This window comes from Eucalyptus grandis, chromosome 2, assembly GCF_016545825.1.
Source record: "Eucalyptus grandis isolate ANBG69807.140 chromosome 2, ASM1654582v1, whole genome shotgun sequence".
NCBI classification, from domain to species: domain Eukaryota; kingdom Viridiplantae; phylum Streptophyta; class Magnoliopsida; order Myrtales; family Myrtaceae; genus Eucalyptus; species Eucalyptus grandis.
In genome coordinates this window covers 2761650-2782890 of record NC_052613.1, presented here as the reverse complement: position 1 = coordinate 2782890, position 21241 = coordinate 2761650, and the positions used below count along the sequence as shown (strand labels likewise).

Genomic DNA, 21241 nt, shown 5'->3' with positions numbered 1-21241 from the left:
CAACTTTTTTGGGATAGTAGTAGGCAAACCGTTTTTTTCTCGTCCCTAGGTTTTGTGTGCCTCGTTTTATTTGTATTATTATAAAAATCTTATCTAATTACACATAAAATGTGAAAAATCATGGTTAAAAATTGAAGACTTTCGTTCTTTGATTTCCTAATAAATGGTTAAATCGACACTTTTCAACATAATCCTCTTTTTAATTTTTTTCATCATTTTCCTTTTGAATTTGTTTACCTTTAGGTTTCTGGATTTTCACCATCAAGATTTCAAATTTATGGCTTTTTCCATAGGAAAAATGATTTTGGTTACTTTTTCTCCGTCACCTAACCATTTATATTATGGCAAAAAGTTCAAGCGCCACGAATTTTAACCTAAGTGTGGTGCCATAGTACTTCATTTTATCTTTGATATTAGAATTACTTGATATTGATGTCTATTTTTCTGTGATTGCAACTTTAATTGCATTTTTTTTTTCATTTTAACGGTTTTTTTGATATTTAACTCTACTGGTAAATTTTATTGCTTTTACCTTGAAACATAATAACTTTTGGTGCTATATTTTTTTTTGGTAAGGAACTTTTGGTGCTATATTAGTATCAGTTTGAGTTGGAAGTTTATTAACTTTTTCTTTTGGTGCGTATATTACAACTTGGTAAAATCCAAAATTTCGTGACATAAAATCTTTTAACAAAAGAATCTTCCCATGCGACTGACCTCTATCTACGGAAGAAAATATTAGGCGTGCTTAATATGCCACGTAGGATGGTGCAGTAAACCATACACTAATGGCAAATTTGGGCCCACCTGTTAGCCCCCCACTCTCTCCATTAATTACGTCTCTCTCTCCTTCCCTTCATTTCTGCCCACAACTCTCTCTCCCCTTCTTCTGTCTCTACTTCTCTTTTCTTTCCTCTTAAGTCTGCCATGGCTCGAGCTCGAGTTGGCTCATGGTCACTTCAGGTCAAGGAGGGACAGCGCGCCGCCAAATGAAGACTGCATCGAGCTTCATTTGTGGTGAGATGGCTTGAGGCTGAGCTCAAAACTCGAGTGCTAACCAAAGCTCCGAGTTTGAGGTCGAGCGAGTGTCGTCGATGATGGATGGGAAAAAACAATACACAGGAACAGGCGAGGACGATCCACGTGATAAAATCGCATTAAATTAGGAAACCGAAGCCGACCCGATACGCCAACGCGTCCGTTTACAAAACCCATTTGCTCATTTCCTCCTCCCAGCTCCGCATCCGACCCCGCCCGCTGAGACTCTTCAAGAAAGTTTGGGTTTTTATTTTCATTTCATATCTCCTTGTCCGTCTACCCATTTGGTTGTCGTCCCAAAGACCATTTGGTAGATGGGTCTAATCTTCTCGAGCGAGTCCCTGTGTTCCGCGCCCCCGCACAGGCGGTGACAGCCATATATGAGCGTCAGCATGCTTGTGAGCAGGTCATCCATGAGCCAACTCGAGCTCGAACCATGGCAGACGCAAGAGGAAAGAAAAGAGAAGTAGAGAGAGAAGAGGGAGAGAGAGGGTCACGGGCAGAAACGGAGGCGAGGAAAGAGAGTAAAGGGGAGAGAGACGGAGTGTTAACGGAGTAGTGGAGACATTCAGGTGGGCCTGAATTTGCCACGTTTCGTTCAGTGTATGGTTTATTGCACCATCATTTATGTCATGTTAAACACACCTGATATTTTCTCCTATCTACCGCCAACCACAATATTCATGGCACCTTCCCTGAACGCAATGCGACAGAAATATCGCTAAACAACGAGACAGCGACATCCGACACCCACCCTCGCGGCAGTTCCTGGGACCTGGCATCACCATGGCACTTTCCAGAAAGCTCTACTGTAGCATAAAGAAAGCAAGGGGTGGTGTGAAAAACGAGACCCCAAAAGTCAAGCATCAGTCTGTCGCTCCGATTCCACGTTGCGTAGCTGGTTGAAGCTTTTTATGAGATCATCAGGTTGAATCGGAGCTCCCATCGCGCTCTTGCTCAAATATTCCCGTTTTCTTCTTATTCTTCTTCTTCTCTCTTTGAAGAGAACTGAGAGAAAAGGATAATTTGATAACCGAGCGTATCTCAAGCAGAGCCCATGAAGTCGAACGGAGCGAGCCCATCAATCGCCCTTCCTCTGCTCGCGCTCTCCTCGTTCTTCTTCTCTCTCGCCGTCTCCGATCCTGGAATCACCGAAGCGGGCCTCATCTGCGAGGAATCCACTTGGATTGTCGCTGGAAACGTCGTCTCTGACCTCATCGCCACCGTGAACGAGCTCTCCGACAGCGTCGCCGCCCAGCGCTGGTGGAAGTACTCCCTCGCCTCGCCGCCGCCAGCAGTGTACGGCCTCTTCCAGTGCCATGGTGACTTGACTGAAACCGAGTGCCGCCTCTGCTTTACCGAGAGCTGGATCCGGATCGCCCGCTGCCTCCCCAACTTTGGTCGGCTCTACCTCGACGGCTGCTTCGTCCGTTACAGCAGTTACGACTTCTACAACGAGACCGTCGATCCGACGCACGACATGCTCAAGTGTAGTTCCAATTTGACAGTCCCGGCAGAGAGAGTGGCCGAGTTCTCAGATAGGGTGGACCGGGTCCTGAGGAATGTCTCGACCAGCGCAGTGCAGAACAAGGGCTTCGCGGTGGCTGGGGAGGACGGAATTGGAGGAGTCGCCGGGGTATATGCTTTGGCACAGTGTTGGAGCACGCTTGATGCCGGCGGTTGCAGAGTCTGTTTGGAGAATGCAACTTCGAGGGCAAGAAGCTGCGCTCCCAGAGAAGAAGCGCGGGCCATGAACGCGGGATGCTTCCTCCGTTACTCGACCACAAGGTTCTACGACGTCCCTCATAGCGGAGGTAACAACTGGTGTCCTGATCTCTGGTTTACCGACTTAAAAGATGGCTTCCTCGCCATTAAAGAAAAACCGACGCTCTTCTATGTCTGCTGTCAGATTTCGATTTTTCCAATTGTGGTTTCCTCATGTTGGTCGATTAAGGCACTTCTTTTAATGATATTTTTAAATTTTTTTCTCTTTTCATTTTTTGAATATCAAATATTATTATTTTTAGTTTATTTTATTTTTCTTTTTCAGCTAATCGCTGGCCACGATGACAATCGGTGATTTAGATCGGCTAGGCTCAAGCCTTGTCAAAGGTCAACAAGACCTCGGCATTGCTAGAACAACAAGCTCATCCCTTGCCTGTGGTCAATTGCTAGCCGTCATTGAGGCTTGTGATTAGCCGAGGCAGAAGCAAAATATAAAAAGAAAGAAGAAAAAAAGGAAAGAAAAAAAATAATTGAAATTTTATTTTTTTTTTTAAATATTCTTATAAGAACGAAGTTTCATTAATTCAAGACTTGAGCCTAAGTGTTGGGGACTAAAGCTTGCGTTTCAGGGCCCAAGCCTGTCCTTTATGGCTCAAGTGTTGAAGTATAGGGCACAAGCACTAGGGGTTCGAGCTCGGCCTCGATGGACTTGGGTATCGGCATCGAGAGCCCGGCCTCAATTGACCTAGGTCTAGTCTCAATGGACTCGTGCCCAAGAGACCAGGTCCTGACCTCAATGGATCCGGGGCCAACCTTGATGGATCCAGCCTGAGCGTTAGAGACTCAGGAACTAGTGTTGAGATTCTCGTATCCAAACGTAGAGTTTTATATCCAAGCGCCAATACCTAATAATATTTTGGAAAATGTTTTCCAACTTTTTCAAAGATGAAATCATAGTTTTATGTTGACCAGAAAGATAATTTTCATTGACTCATTTTCCTAAGCGAATTGAATGCCAGGGAAAATGTTTTGTAGAAAAATATGATCCACAAAACAAACATAACCTAAGAGTGCATTTGTTTGATGAAAAGTGTTTTCTCAAAATTAATTTCTAAACTTTCATTCGTTTAGTTTGCCAAAAATGATTGATCAATCGAATACACTTTCTAATCAAGGAAAATATACACGCATAAAATTAGAAAAGTGAATTCTCAATCTAAGAAGGTGAATACACTTTCAAAAATTGCTCATGTGGATTTTTTTAATTATTTTATTTTAAAAATCGATTTTCAAAGTTTTCTTTTCTTTTCCTTATCTTTTTCTTTTCCTTTTTCCTCCCTTCCCAATCGCCAGTGCAAGCTCAAGCCTCGCCAGCCTCATTGCAACAAACCCCAGGATCTAGCGAGTTCAAACTTGCCCGAGGCTGGTCAGGTTAGCCCTTGTTTGGCCTTGACGACAATGCTAGTGGCTTGTCAAGGCCCAACAACTAGTGGAGGAGGAAGAAGGAAGAGAAAGAAAATCAAATAAAAATTAATTTAAAGAAACTCTTTTTTTTTTTTTTGCATGAGATTGAAATCATTTTCCAAACGAGATTTAAATACTAAAAACATTTTTACTCATACATCACCAAATAAAGGAAAATTAATCATTTAAAAAAAAAAAATAATTTTCCGTAAAACATTTTCCTTTTTCTTGAAATTTTTCCCCAAATGAACACACCCTAAATTTAATTTGATTCATCTTATGATTCGATGCTTGCCAGATTTTTGGAATTATTAATGAATTCACTCATCTCAACCTGATGATGCCTTTATCATTTTGCAGGTTCATCTATGGTTCGCATCACCATAGCAATAACCTCATCGGCTACTGTAGTGACTTTGCTTGTTCTCATTGGTGCATACATTGGATACAAAAAGTACTCCAAGAAGAAACAAAGTAAGCAATACGATTCAAATGCTTAAAATGATCTCTTAGTAATTCTTGATCACAAGCTTGATGACACGAATTTCGCATTCATCCTTATTCAGTGCAAAATAACCTCATGCAATTACGAGCAAGCAAGAGCAAGTTTAGCTTATATTTCAAGTACAAGACACTGGAGAAGGCCACCAACTTCTTTGATGACTCAAGGAAGCTAGGCCAAGGGGGCGGCGGTTCCGTGTACAAGGGGATTTTACCCGACGGGAAGGTCGTCGCGGTTAAGCGGTTGGTATTCAACACATGCCAATGGGTGGATGACTTCTTCAATGAGGTGAACCTGATTAGTGGGATCCGACATAAGAACCTCATGAGGGTTTTGGGATGTAGCATTGAAGGCCCAGAGAGCCTCCTCGTCTACGAATATCTTCCTAAAAGAAGTCTTGATCTAGTTCTTTTTGGTAAGTAGCTGGTTGTTGCATAACCGCATAACACACTTACGACTGCATAACACACTTACACAGTCATTGTTTGATGCCAATAAGAGATCCACCCTTCATGATGAGCATCGGTTCAGTTTGCATTCTTAGTAACTGGCTTCTTGTATTGCATGCAATGCTTCAATCTAATGATTTTCGAGTCGAAGGTTTCAAAAATCTGCTCCATTAGTGTCTTGCCTTCTTTGGTTATGCATGTCCCACTCCGCTCTGCTTGTCTTTCTAAATAAGCGAATAGAATCTATTGTTGCAGTCAACAATGCGACCCCGGTCCTAACTTGGGAGGAGAGGCTGCACATCATCATAGGAACAGCTGAGGGCCTTGCATATCTTCATGGAGGTTGTGGAGTGAAAATCATCCATCGGGACATAAAAACCAGCAACATCCTCCTCGACGAAAATCTCACAGCGAAAATCTCAGATTTTGGGCTTGCTCGATGCATTGCTCTGGATAAGTCTCATCTTAGCACAGGAATCGCCGGCACATTGTAAGAATGCCTTTTCATTACCAACTTGCTCGAAACCATAGTCGGCACTTTCTATTTCCTTGATCTGACAAGTTTGGCCCCTCAGAGGGGTTTCGCATATCATCCTTCCCTTGCACTTCACATCTTCTTTGGGCTAAGTATGGTTTATATCTAAAAGACGATTGACTATGTAGCGGTTACATGGCACCTGAATATTTGATGAGGGGACAGCTAACGGAGAAAGCTGATGTTTATGCTTTTGGGGTGCTGGTTCTTGAAATCTTGAGTGGTAGGAAGAATAGTGTATACACACGGGGGTCGAGCTCGATATTACAGTCGGTAAGGTTGCTTGTCCCTACGATCATGAGAACTTAGACTGACATTTACTTTCCTGGCCACACTCCACTAGGATTATCTAATTTTTCTTTTGATTTTCCCAACAAAATCTATTGTTGGTTTCTACGTTAGTGCTAGTAGATTTGTCTTTAGATATAAGGAAGCCATGGAAATTCATGATTGCTTTGCAGGTATGGAAGCATTACAAGTCAAATAATTTAGCCGCATGCATTGATCCGGCCTTACAAGGTAAATTCCCCATCCTGGAGGCATCGAATGTGCTCCAAATCAGCCTTTTGTGCACTCAAGCCTGCATGGAATTGCGACCACCCATGTCTAGGGTCGTCGAGATGCTCCACGACAAAAATTGTGTACTCCCCCAACCGAGCCAACCCCCGTTCCTCAACGCTAGCGTGCTGTTCGACAAATCTAGCAGCAGAAGCTCTACATGAACACATGGCTGTTGAACCAACTCACGGCATCCGAGGTCTCTTCCAGCTTGACAAGAAGCCCTCTTCCAGCTTTGCTGCATTTGTTGAATGTATGCCCTAAAGCTACTATGTAATGGTTACAAATTAGGGATTTCGGTTGTACTTTCATTATTTAATTAATGGCAATGACGTATTCATTCATTTGTCCAATTATTTTATATTGATGAATGATTCCATAAGATCAGTTGCAACTAGACCTATTCTTGAGACGTCAAGAATATATGTGACGGGTTCATAGTTAGACTGAATCTTTAAATCGTTCCCGGTCGATGGATTATTGAGTGGATATTAATAATCCTATTGAGACCGGTGTGTTCTTAACTTCGCCATTAAGTATTGGATACTTAAGGGTATGATGAGTCACATGTCATTGGGTATTATGATGCATGAGTTAGAACACATGTGTTTGTATTAGACAAATTCACTGAATGTGACACATATGGAACGATTAGCGACATGGAAGCTTTTAGCGTGGTCAATGTCTAATTGTTCATCATTTGGTCTTGTATAAATAATTCATAGACCTGAGGCACAGTGTTAACTTGTGTATTGAACAACTATGGTTCACGGGTGCACATAATGCCGGGTTGTTGATCCGTCTTTATACCTGATGGTCATAGTTTGTTCATATATGAAGTTACACGTGTGCGGAATATGGAATCTGTCTCCTTGTTATATGCAAGGTATAATAATGATGTCCTATGCAATCTAATTGTGACAATACATTGAAATCCTCGGCCGGGGTTGTAACCGAGAATAAATTGTTTATGTCTCGAATAAAATGCATGTCAATTAGATTTGTGCATATGATCGAATTAATGACTTGACTAATATTCCATGGTCTTTGTTTGATCGGGACATAGTAAGACAGAGGGATTAAATTACACTGTAGCCAAAGCTGATAGGTTCATTATGTTATTAAAATATTCACACTATCTGGGTAGCCATGACATATTGCTAGATGTCAATCATGACTTGTAAGACCCAAAGATTAATCGGGACAATTAATTCTTGTGGGAGTACTAATGTGTTAGTACAAGTCTTACTACCAGTTTAGTGATGAACCTAGGGATGTCACACACCATAAACAATTAGGATAACATGGAACAAGAGAGAAATATAATTGCAAATGTGTTTGCAATTATTGCAATCGAATTGTGTCGATTTGAAATTAAATTAAATGAAATTTAATTTAATTTGTATTATAGTCACGAGCCTATTTACATATGATGCACACGCATTCTCAAAGTGGATACATGTTAATGTATTCCAATTGTACACATAAAATTATGTTCTTTTTATTTTTAAAAAGGGAATTGATTAATTAATTAATTATTATTCATTTAATTAATTAATTAATTAATTAACTAATTAAAAATTAATTAAAGCTTCATGCATGTGCACGATTCGTGCACATGCACGAAGCGTAATGGTCAGCGGTTGCTGACCATTATGCACGAAGCATGGATGGTCAACCGCTGACCATCATGTCAAATCGTGCATGAGCGGTTGCTCATGCACGATCGTCCATCGATTAGCAACCGTTGCTGGTCAATTTTATTATAAAAGCAATTGAGGGACGAGAGTTAAAGTGCTGCTGGAAAAATAAAAGGAGACTTCGAGTGTTTTGTTTTCTTGTTCCGGATCGGCTCTTCACCATGAACAAAAACTTGAAGTTCTGCTAGTTGCTGAATATTGAGTAAAAGTGTGCGTGTGTTCTTGTGTCTTCGAGACAGGAGGAAGAAAAACAATTATTTCCTTCGGGCCGTGACTATTATACATCAAGAATACAACGGATTGTTTCCACGTGATTGCTAGCACGATCGAAGTGGTGAATATCCAAAAGTTCTCTCTTCCGTTCGACGTTCGTTGTTGGTGTGTCTAAACTAGAGGTCTAACGCTTGTGGGACTTGAACTGTAGAACATCCAAACGACTTGTTTCAAGTGTGCTTCGAGAGGTAATTCGTTTAACTCCCTTTTATGTTCAAATTTTTGATTAAAACGCACAAACAACGCCTTAGAAGAATCATGTATAAAATATATCTTTGTTTCCGCTGCGTTCTTTATGTTAATTTTACCTATACATGATTCATGAAACCCCAACAGCATTAACCCTTTAGGATTGGGACCTTTCTTTTTCTTCTTCTTCCAACGAATACGAACACTTTGCAAACGACAAGCAGTGCAGATTTTAGTGACATCACGGCATGAGTCGGATTATCCTTACTTGGTTACCAGCATGTTTAGATGACAATGAGTCCAATCTTAAATCGATAAATCACAAATATCCCACAAATATATGAATCTAAGTGAGATGCGATTGCTCTGTTTTTTCGTAGTTTTACATCTTGATTGGTGAGTCATACCATGTTGGGATGTTTCGGCTCCAGAGTCAATCATAGGTTATGTAATAAAAGGAAAGAAAAAGAAACAAAAGTCGTTCTGTTTTTTTCATAGTTTTATGTCATTTTTTCTTCTCTTTTTTGGTTGAAATAATTTTACGTTGCTTCAAAATCCGCGACTGTCTCGCTTACCCTTTGCTGCCCATAGCTTCGGCGCATTGTCGCACATCCTCTTCTGCATTGATTTCCTGATGACAAGAAAGAGAAATTCTGCATTCCCAATGGTGATGATTGAGAGGGACAGACTCTAAGAAAGCTCCTCCGACGACGATGAAGGTGACGATGTGCCTGAACCAGAAACCTCGAAAGAAGAACTTGCAGAGAGAAGAGACTTTGATGGACGCTAAGAAGAAAAGCAAAGCACCCATCGCCCCACCCCAACAAATGCAAAAAACATCAAATACTTTGGGCACGTATACCGTTAATTCATAATCGTATATTGCAAATGCCCTTCATGAACAACATCACTCCCATTATAGATCACGCGAGGGGAGAGAAAGGGCCACCATCAGGGTGTTGGAATCCAGCTTCTTCAGCAACACTCTCGCGATTTTGAGATTGCTTCCGTCGATCGGCAAAACTGTAAGATACAATGAGATTATCTTTACAATATTCTGGATATTCTGGAGATCTTTAATATTCTAAATATCCTTCCCATATCCTGGCATCTATAATATTCTTGATATATTTAATATTCTGGATATTTTTATAATTTATTATAATTGATAATATAATATTTTATTACTGTAAATAGTCTCCCTGTTAAGTGGGAGTGTGTTTTTAGTCAAGTTGAGACTTATTAGTTTCCTCCTGCAATTTATTTCTACGCATATTAAATTACATATAATGATTGAGTACTTGGGCGCAAGAGATGATCAGGAGCATGGCAAATTTTTGATCTTGTGACTTGCATAAAATTTTTATTATGTAATTTAGATTAATGCTGCAAAAGAGTGATATATACATATTATTAATATCTTGTGCATTTCTTGAATGGAGTTGAAAATAGCTGCAAGAAATTTTTTTGATGATTTGAACAAGGATGAGAAACTCGACGGTGAGAACTATAACATCTTGCTTTGAAAGATTCAATATCTCCTTGATGAGCAAGAGGTGATGGAAACCCTAGATCGTTGTGATCTTGAAGGAGGTGGCTCGCCTCAATGTCGCTGTGATCTTGAAGCCTACCAAAATTGGAGGAAGAAAGATCATTGATCCGGTTGGAGCAATTAAATGTCAAAGCAATTTAAGCAATCTCCAAAACTCTCATTTTGAGCTGCTGCCACTTTGGGTCTGCAACAATCGAGTTTTAACAGAACTATACTATGCCGGCGACAGTGATCTCTTCAATCCACTAGCAATTTCCTCATTACACGTGGTAGATTAGCATTAGTGACTTGCATTATCAATTCAGTAACCGGCATGAAATCATAGCAAAATCCACTGCCACAAAAATCTAATTCAAAATCATTTTTTCCCTCAAAATTCAAAACCCATTGTAAGTGCAAGTCTTGTTAGCACTTCTCTCCTTACACATGATAGTTTAAGGTTAATGACTTGCACTATCAATTCAGCAACCAGCACCACGAGATGATAGCAAAATCCACAGCCACAAGCATCTAATTCAAAACCCTTTTCTTTTTTGGGTCAAAATTCGAAAACCCACTAAAAAAGTGCTGGTCTTTCCCCCTCAAAAATCAATTCTCTCCAATTCAGCTAATATATACTCCCTTCCATGCATCAAATTAGCACATCAATTCTACCGTTCAAGGCCATTGGATGATGCAATTTCGCCCGCGATCGGACTCAGCAGCGAATCGCATGGCGAACGACACCGATAGCTAGTCAACAGCCGATCATTCAAGAACAAGACTTGGGATGGGAACCCAGGTAAATCAAAATTTGACCGTTCCGGAGAAGCAGATCGCTCGATCGACGAGCCGCAGGAGGGAGGAGGAGGGAAGGAGCAACCTGAATACGACGACGGGAGCCAACGAGGCAATCTCCTTGGCCTTGTCCGTGGTGGGCACGAGTGCCTCCTTGCTCGCACCGCGCGATGACGAGCTGAGGATCGACCCCATCTCTCCTTCGAATTTCTCTCTCTATCGAAGAGAGAAAATGTGTGTAATAGCGTGGGGAAAATCCCAAATCAAATCCAAACAAGTACTGTGTAATTAACTCGTCAATATTCTAAGATCTTGATGAGAGAGGATGAGAGAAGCTTTACTTAATTGACTTCACTTTACACGTTATTTGAGGAGGGTTATCATACCCAAGCAACATGCATAGGAAAGGACATTAATTGTTGAAGAGAATAATGAAATATAGAATAATATCCTTAATATTTAATAATATCTCCGGTAATATTTTCTAATTAAGAAATCTATAATCTTCATGAATATATTTCATCAAGTCCGTGTTGATCTCAAAAAACAGCTTGAGACAACTTCATTCCCGTCTACAGTCAAAATTAATTCTTCAATTTGAAACATAACTTACCTCCACATTCTCCATCACTTTACAGGTCGTTTTGAATTGAAGTTAGTTCAAGAGTAAGATAAGTGTACTTTGATAAGCTATTTGTGAGATTCTTCTCTTCACTCTTGGGGCGTTTAGCCACCTATCACAAAATGTAAAGACCTCTTGGCCTTTTTTATGAATCCTGAATTGGCCCATTACACTCGAGAATCAAATACTGGAGGACTAGATTATAAAAGTATCAAGATGTAACGTGTTTTGATGCCCCTTACTCTTGTATGTCAACTTGGTTTTATTGAAAAAGAGAAAGGAAACACAACTAGGCTGGCATACAACATAGTATTAGGGCCTTGAGATAATTGAGTAGACATCTAGAATACGGTGTGGACAATGGGTTAGTGAAGTAAATGCATAGTGTAGGTATAACTTGAATTGAAGTTATGAGATGAGACTGGTAACATCTCATTATATACTCCAATGTTATTGAAAAGTCATTTGAAAACGGGTTCTTCACCAATTCATGATACAAAAATAACTTATTATGCTCGACGAGTTAGGTTGCGAGCTTAATATCAACGTGGTGTCCTTGCCAAAGATGTGCCATCATAAGACTCAAAATAGGGTTGGAAAAAGCCATCGCATGAAGCAGCTCTCCACTTTAGTCATGATTGCAGTTCCATCTACTATACACCAAAACATCAGTTACCTTGCAATACGAGATGAACGCATGTGTGTTAGGTGATTGTAGTTGATCAACGGCTATGAACTTAGATTTATTGTTCATCTCAACTCAATCAGAGACACGCATGATTTTTGAGCTATAACTAGGATGGGGGCGAGCTTAGAGAGGAGAGGACTTCACTTGAACCTCTTAGGCTGCGCATGATAAAATTTATATTTCTCTATTTTTTTTGTTTCTCTATTCTTTAAAACAGGTTTAGAACAAGAATCCATTTGGTAACACAATTTAATTTTTCTATTTCTAGAACAGATTTTTATTCCATAAATTGATTTGAAGAATAAATCAAAAGCTAAAATTTTTAACTTCTCAATTCTTGAAATAGAAATTTTGTCATGCGCACCCTTATTTTGCAGTGCATGGTGTTAGAATATGTCTCGGATGTGAGCCCATCCTACGAAACTTGATCCGAACAAAGAATGCTGAAAAATACGGAAATTATTTGGCGTTGAAGGGACGATTAATAATGGATAAGTGCTTTGAATGAGACGCAAGTTTGTTGAAGCACATTCTGTAAAAGAATAGGAGTGTGTTCTCAAACTGAAAAGTCCAACATGGACTTTGTGTTGGACTTGGGCTCGGTCAGCGTGCAGAGAAAGAACAGGGGGAAATTAAATTCTACTATAAGTTGGCCACGTTGACCAACCTATATATTCATGCTGCGAGTCTTCTTGCGGTGGAGAGTCGTTTTTGACAAGGTGTGCACTTTCTTGAAGCGCCCAATATCGAGTGCTTGAAAGTGGACTTTTTTTCTTATTCGTAAAATTACGTCCAAGAAGATTTAATGTTTTTTTTTTAATAAAGGAAAAAAGATTTAATATTCAAGCCAATTAAATCTTTTTTTTCTCTTTTTTTTTTTTTTTTTTTTGTCATCTTCCTTGGCTTTTGTTGGTCCCCGATAGTGTTCAAGCCAATTAAATCTCGTGAGTTTAAGGCTCCATTTGCCATGTGAAAAATGTGATATTTTCGAAAATTGTTTTTCAAGAAGTCATTTTCTTGGAAAAATAACCATATATTATGGTGTTCGATTGAAATTTGAAGATGAATAGAGATTTCCTTAGTAGGCTCATTTTCAATTTTTTTTTTGTTATTTTATCTTTTTCAATTGATTTTTAAATTGATTATTTTTTCTTTTCTTTTCTTTATTTTTTTTTTTCTTCCTTGGCCTTAGCCGATCACCAACTAGCCAAAGCCAAGCAAGAAGAAAAAAAAAAAAAAAAAAGGAAAAAAATTAAAAACTCAATTTTAAAAATATAAAAAATAAATAAATAGAAATAAATAAATAGAAAATGTGTTTGATGAGAGAAAGAGAGGTGAAAGATATGGAAAAATGAAAAACATTTTCCCCATTTTAAAAAATTTTTTTCCATTAATGAAAAATATTTTCCTTAATCAATTTATTTCCAAAACAAACACTTTTTTTTCCTGTAAATTATTTTAGATGAAACAAATAGAGCCTAAGATCTATTTAATTTTTGCAAGGATGAAAGTTTATGTCGGGAGGAATTTCGAGGCAAAACACTAAGTAAGATATTAAGTGTAATTGGGGCTTTAGAAATACTTAAAATATTTGAGTGACTCAAGTATGATTATAATCTCCATTGTATCGTTTATCCATAGTAGAATTCATTATTACTCGAACAACATAAATAAATTTGGTGTTCAATCTACTTTTTTTTTTTTGTCTATTTTATTGTTCAATTACTTACTTTCCACAACACATGACTCACATGCTGCCAATAGATATTATTGTGTCCATACTAGAGATTTGGCATTCGGATATGCCGCATGCATCTCGCCATTGATTCTTCTTTGAAGGTTTTGCATTCATGGTTCAATTTTCATGCGAGAGATAGAGAGAGAGAGAGAGAGAGAGAGAGAGAGAGAGTTTTCCATAGGTATATTTTGACATGAGGATAATGTTACCTTGTCTATGGAAAAAGAAGACACATTGACTTTCCTTTATCTACCTAGCAAAATACTATGTTAGGATGATTCTCTTGTCTCATTAAAAGAAAAAAATTTGTGCTGGTAGAAATTTGAAACATCTCATCCGTGTTAAAAAACTATTGATTAGATAAGTTACCAATCACCCTTTTGTCTCGGTAACTTATTTGTTATGAAATTATTAGAATTTTTTTTTTGCAATTTACAAGTTATCAAATTTTCTCACTAACTTTTACTTATCATCCTTACTGCTAGCCTAAATTTACTTAACTCCCATATGAATTTCTTAGTCTTTCTTTTGATTATTTACCAACTTTTCTCCAATTAGAATAACCAACTTCTTTTGGGTTACTTCTCATTTAAATTCTTACTAACTTTTATTTGGCTTTTTTTTCCTAATTTATCAACTCTTGTGATCATTTCCCCACTTTTTGAAAGGTGAGGGAGCTCTTAGCACAAATTAGTAAATTTTAGCAGATTTTTCAATCTAAGTTTATTTTTTAGATCCGACTTCTCAAAAATAATGTCGTTTAAAAAACCCATCTATGGTGAATTTTCATGAGGAATCAAGTCATACATCGATCATCCAAATTGTTTACCAAATGTGTTTCCATGTTTGTAATTATTTAGAATAGTTAATAGAAGCCGACGAAGGAAACATTGGTCGATATTTTTTACGACATGAAAACTAATTAGAGATCAACCATTATGATTTTTTTGAGACACAAAATTTAATTAAGGATAAATGAAACACCAATTTTCTAATATTAGACTGGTGACTAACTCAAATAACAATTAAGAATCCAAACTTAATTGATAACTCACTTGGAGAAAAGTTTGATAAATCGCTTGATTAAAGTTAGTAATTTCATATAAGAATTTAAAAAAAAATTAAGATGTTGTGCGATGAGCTCGAGTTTAGAAATGAAGGGTTTAAGCTCCTTTTACTATGAAAGTTAAACTAGGGTTGAATGGCAACTATATTTTGGCTAAGCTCAAGAGAGAGATGGATGTGGATTGATGTCATCACGTCACCGGCAAACTTTTTTTTTTGGTCATACTCGTCTTTTTTTTTTGTCATACTCAAGAGGAAGAAGTACACTATCAATGCCATAAGTTGTGTATGGCGCTCACTTTGGTGTCAAAAGTTTCCGTCGGATCAGTTAAGTGCCAAAAAGTTTGAAAAATAATCATTTTGATGCCAACTTCGATAAGATTGACTGGAAATCCAACATGGCACTTTTTTATTAATTTTTTACGCTGATGTGGCAAGCCGGAGAGTACAATCAACATGTAAACTACAAAATGACGTCATTTGGTTTCTCTCCCCCAATTCAAAACCCTAAACCCTAAATCTGCCGGATAATCTCGACCACCGCCGCCCTCTTCGTCCTCTTCTCCTCCCTTGTTGTCCACTCGCTCTCGCCCATGGCGCCGTCAAGCACCACCGCCTCCTCCACTACCTTGACGAGTTTAGCAACCATGGTGAGCAAGTCACCATCAACTCCTCCACCTCCTTCGAGAATCCACGCCTCCGCAATGCCTACATCGCCCTCCAAGCCTTGAAGCAGGCCATCCTCTTTGACCCCAACAACTTCACCACCAATTGGGTCGGCCCCGACGTTTGTGGCTACTCCAACGTCTTCTGCTCCCTCGCCCCTGATGACCCCGGTGTCGACCTCAACCACAACGACATCACCAGGTACCTCCCCAAGGAGCTCGGCCTGCTCACCAACTTCACGTTCTTCCACCTCAACTCCAACCGCTTCTATGGCAGCGTGCCGTAGAAGTTTCAGAACCTAAAGTGACTTTTTGAGCTAGATCTAAGCAACAACCGGTTCGCCAAGAAGTTCCCGAGGTCGTGTTGGAGCTCCCGGCACTCAAGTTCTTGGACTTCTAGTTCAATGAGTTCGACGGGTCAGTCCCACGAGCTCTTTGACAAGGATCTAGACGCCATTTTCATCAACGACAACCGGTTTTGATTCGACTGCCGGATAATCTCGGCCACTCCCTTGTGTTGTTTTAAAAATTACATTGGTTTTCCCTCCTCCTCCCCCTTCAACCACCAACATCCCTCACCTCTGCCTCTGTTGGTGATGGGCTAGTCACTGTCCTTGACGGCCCCCACACTTAGAGGCTATAGCTTTGACCTCGACCCCAACCCCAACTTGGCCACTCGACAGCCAAGTTGAAGGCCATGATCTCGCTCAAGTGCGAACCTCACGCCGCCAAGCGATGGCGGGCGAGCAAGCTAGGTTGATGGCCGAGTGACAACGGCCGAGTGAGCTAGGTCAACGGCCGATGAGGATCGGAACCTAATATCAATCTCCAAATTAAAAAAAAAAAAATCCCAAAATGAGTTGTGCGGCGTCGTTTTTGTGAGGCTATCCACTTAAGATGGCAAAACGACTTTGTTTTCTTAAGGAGGACGGAAAACGATGTCGCTTCTCAAGCCATATCAATTTTTTTTTTATTAAATATAAAAGCCACATCATCATTTTGGCCGGAATCTCTTGCCGGTGGCACCAAAGTGATAGTTTTTCCTCTGATTTGGCACTTAAGTGATCCAATTGAAACTTTTGGCACCAAAGTGAGCACCGTACACAACTTATGGCACCGATAGTGTACTTCTCCCCCTTTTACTATGAAAGTTAAACTAGGGGTGAATGGCAACTATATTTTGGCTAAGTTCAAGAGAGAGATGGATGTGGATCGATGTCGTCATGTCACTAGCAAACTTTTTTTTTTGGTCATACTCTTCTTTTTTTTTGAAAAAAAAATCGTTCTCTTTTCTCTTTTGAAGAATTGCCCCATGGAAGGGGAAAAGTTGACCGTATGGAGTCTTCCCTCAGTCGGCAAGCTCGCAAATGCTTTTCTCCTCTCTTTTTTCCATCATTTTCCTAATTGGAAGGTTCATATTGATTTTGCCCGTGATTGCATATTGGAAATAATCAAAAGTTTTAGAGGTGTTGGTGATAATGAAACCAATGAACTCTCCTTTGGATGGTAATTGGCAAACCTCATTTTATTTGTATTATTATAGAAATCTTATCTAATTACTCACGAGTGTGAAAGAATCATACCATGATTAGACAGCACCTTTGGACATTATCCCCTCTTTAATTGTTTTTCCTTTTTCTGTCATTTTCCTTTTGAATTTGTTTACCTTTGAATTTCTAGAGCTTTTGCCATCAAGATTTCTTATTCATTGGTTTTTCCTATGGGACAATGCTTTTGATTACTTTTTCTTCTATCACCTAACCATTTGTCTCTCGGCAAAAAAAAATTGAAGTGCGAAGAATTTAAACCTAAAAAGAACTACGTGATCTAGACGTCTAATTTTCAGTGGCCACGACTTCAATTGCAACCTTTGGACATTGTCCCCTCTTTAACATGTTTCATTGCCCTTGCTCTTGTATTTCGACTCGGCTTTTTGAAAAAGAAAAAACATAATCAGGCTAGTTCCACTCAAGCCCATATGGTGCGGATTCTTCACCACCTTTTCTGGACCCTCGGTCCAAAGTGTTCCTTTTCAAGTCTTCATATTCTTTCCTAGTGTTATTTTGGGATCAACAACTACTCTTGAAATGTAATGGCAATTCATCGTTGCTCCTCCCCCTCCCCCCCAAAAGAATAATAAAAAAAAAAAAAACAATGACCATTCCATATGGCATATAAAATAATGTTAAGGCCTTGAGATAATTGAGTAGGCGTTTAGCATACGATGCTAATAATGGTTAGTGAAGTTAGGGACTTGGTGCATATGATCTATTGAATCACTTGAGACTTGCTAATGATTCTATGCTTGTCATTCTTTTTATTCCATGTCCCACGTTGAAAAAATGTGAGTGTGCATGTAGAAGAGATTTAACACGATCAATGATCATTATTTTTTATTAATTGAAATATTAGGATTTATTTTTATAAAAAATTAACCATAAGTCTTGTTGAAACTTTGCAACTGTTCATGAAGAAGTACGGTTATTTTTTTGTTTATTATTTATTTAATTTTGAATTTTTATTGTTTCGTCCAATGGTTACTCAAACTTCGTACCTGTTCAAGCATAATTTCTTAATCCTTAGAAGGTTGTGTTTGCTTGGATATAACTACTTGTTTTTGCTATAAATTACTGAACGTGTATGTTCGATCATACTGTTTTTCTTTCATTTTTCGTTTTCTTTCGAAAGAATATACAGCCATTATTTCTAATTGTTTCCTTTAAGAGACTCTGGAGAAATCTTAGAATTGATATCTAGTATTTTCATTTGAGAAATACTAGAAATACTAGAATATAAATTTTCCAGGGACCATTAACAACGTTGTGAGGCAAATAAATCCTTAAAGAAAGTGATATCACACTTCAAAATCTGACTAGATTGTTCTATCCAACTAAATGATCCGATTTCATTGTTCTACCCAATTCGAAGCCATGTTTTTCTTTACACTTTGGAAAGCACAAAAGGGTTGTTTAATCGCTTCACGCTTGAAACATATTGATATGAGAACTTGCCCAGTTTTCCTAAGATTTCCTCCTACTTTAGATGTGAATTGAGATGGTCATGTGTGAACTACCACACTCCTAGGCGTTTTTGATTTGTGGAATTCTATGTAGTGGTTGATAGTCAAGGTAGAAGAGGTCATAAATAAATCTAAGGAATAAGTATATTGGAAGTTCTAAAATTTGTCACAAAATTATAATTGAGTCCTAAAACTTATCAAATTGGTCGAGTATAAATCCTTCCAATGATTACAATTCTTGAAAGTTTAAAGAGATAAATTTTAGGACTTGATTACATTTTAAAAATGTTTTAGGACTCAATTTGGAGTTTCATGATAAATTTCAAGATTTCTGATACATTTAAAAAGAGAGAATTCTACACTGAAGCAATAGGAAATTTTTTGGAAAAAAAAAGTTTGAAAATTTAGATAAATGTTTTGTTACTTTAAAAGAAAATCTAGACTCTCTTTCAAAAGAAAATACATTTTTGAAAAAGATATTTCAAATATTTCAAAATATTTTCAATAGGATCGAGAAGTTGAAAAGATTCTTTTAGTACAAAGACCTTACTTTAACAAATTAGGCTTGGGAATGACTTCTGAAACTATTCCTCTAATTGATTTTCCAAAAGTAAAGGAAAGAATCAAACAAAGGCCTACAAAAAAAATTTACATAAATCATTTTCAAAAAGTCTTTGTAAAACCTATTGGGCGAAGTGCTCTCAAATGTTCTAAGTGCAACAGCTCAGAACACTTTGAGAAAGAATGTCCTATGGTTTGGAGATCTGTTAAGAAGGAATGGGCAAAGATTGCTTATTGCACTAACTCCTCTAGACTCAAGAAAATGTGAGTACTAAAGAAAGCTTGAGTTTCTTTTTAATTGCAAGTTAATATCAAGAAAAATGTTAAATGGTATTTGGATAGTGGCTGTTCAAGGCGTATAACTGGAGATTTAAGTTGTTTAATAAAACTTATGCAAATAAATGGTGGAAAAGTCTCTTTTGGTGGAAACAACAATGAAAGAATTGTTGGGTATGGAACTGTAAAAATTGAAAGTCTCACAATCAACAATGTCTCCTTGGTAAGAGTACTTAATTATAATTTGCTCGGCATTAACCAATTGTGCGACACTAGATTCAAAATCAATTTTCAAGAAGGAAAGTTTTCTAGAGGTTGCACTAGATTCGTTTCCTGTGGACGTTCGCCAGAAGCTGAAGGTCAATTTTGATTCATGGTTAAAAAAAGAGGAAATTGCTTTCTTGTTGATTCTTGTACACAAGGTTGAAAGACCTTGGCAGTAAACAAGAAGAAGAGAGCAGAAGCAGGATCAAAAGCTTTACTGCTCTGATACCAATCAACATGATTGGAGATGAAGAGCTTGGAGAAATTTTTTGTGTATTCTGTCTTCAATAATGTCTAGTGTACAGTTCCTTGTAGATATAATAGAAGATGTACATAATGAATGGGAGTTAGAGATTCTATGAATAAATCTAATCTAAATCTAATCTTTAATTGATTTGTACACAATCATAATCGGATCATATCAAATCATGAGATATCGCCGCATATCTTCCAACAATGTTTTGTCCGATGGCCCGAGAACTACTCTTTTGTCGTGGCATGGAGACAAGCTTGGTCAACAGCCTCATCCTTCGCTTGTCTCTTTCTCCTTCTCTTCTTTATTCCATTGCTATTGTGAAGGTTACAAAAGAATAACTCCTCTAATTATGTGGGAGTTACAAATAATAATTCTTCCACGATCATATGATAAAACGGTGGAGTAATGGAGAGTTATAGAGGAAAATTAAGGGTCTTCTTTCGCCTTCTATGAAGAGGTAGGGCTTCTCTCAAGCAAATAACATAGGACTTGTAAAACACTGAAAAATGGCAAAAGCGCTTCAAGTGCCATAACTTGGCAAAAAGAGATACTTAAGTGCCATAACTTACAAAAATGACACTTAAGTGTCAAAATCAAAGATAAATGGATCACTTAAGTGCCACTCCGGCCAAAATCCGGCAAAAATGCTAACATGTCAATTTTCCGACGAAGCGAGTGCAAAATGGTGTCGTTTTGCACATTGACGTGGCCAGACAATGCAAAAATGATGTCGTTTTGGTATTGACGTGGTAACAAAATAATATAAAAATTAATTAAATTAAATTTATTTGTAAAAAATTTAATAAAAAAATTTAATATTAAATATTTTGAAAAAATAAAAATTAAAAAAATTAAAACAAAAAAAAAAAAGGGGAGGCGGTTGAGGGCTCCTCGCCGGCGGGAAAGGTTGGCGACAGTAGGGGAGGGTCGGCCAAGGTCTTTGGGCCTTGGCTAGGGGCCAACGACCCGACCAACCGGCGAGGGCCCGCAAGGGTGCATGATAACCAAAATTTATGTTCCAAAAATAGTTTTTATGTTCTAGACCTGTTTCGGAAGATAAATCTATTTGATAAACCTATTAAGTTTTTTTTTTTTCTGGAATAGATTTATATTCCGAGAAATAGGTTTGGAAGAGAAATCGAAGCTAAAATTTTCTACTTCTCTATTTTTGGAATAGAGATCAAAAATAAAAATTCTTCTCATCGTTCGTCAATCGGTCATTCATTCGTCGCCGCCGACCATCGTCCGTCGGTTGCTCGCCGCCACCGCCGCCACCCACCCGTCGCCGCCCACCACCCACCGCCGCCGATAGCCCATCGCCGGCT

At 38.4% G+C, this 21241-nt stretch overlaps 1 protein-coding gene across 4 annotated transcripts; it reads left to right on the top strand.

Moving 5' to 3' along the window:
* Window positions 1–877: 877 nt before the first annotated feature.
* On the top strand, window positions 878–6565 carry LOC104434262 (cysteine-rich receptor-like protein kinase 1). 4 transcript variants are annotated; one of them, XM_018861934.2, is made up of 7 exons: window positions 878–1965; window positions 2091–2852; window positions 4588–4701; window positions 4794–5144; window positions 5434–5668; window positions 5842–5986; window positions 6175–6565. In XM_018861934.2, exons 1-7 carry the CDS (start codon window positions 1953–1955, stop codon window positions 6433–6435), a joined length of 1881 nt encoding a protein of 626 aa, XP_018717479.2. In that variant the 5' UTR covers window positions 878–1952; the 3' UTR covers window positions 6436–6565. The 4 variants fall into 4 exon arrangements, with proteins under 4 accessions (XP_018717479.2, XP_039162019.1, XP_039162020.1 ...); XM_039306085.1 differs by having other exon boundaries at window positions 5419–5668; XM_039306086.1 differs by having other exon boundaries at window positions 878–2852; window positions 5419–5668.
* Window positions 6566–21241: the final 14676 nt, after the last annotated feature.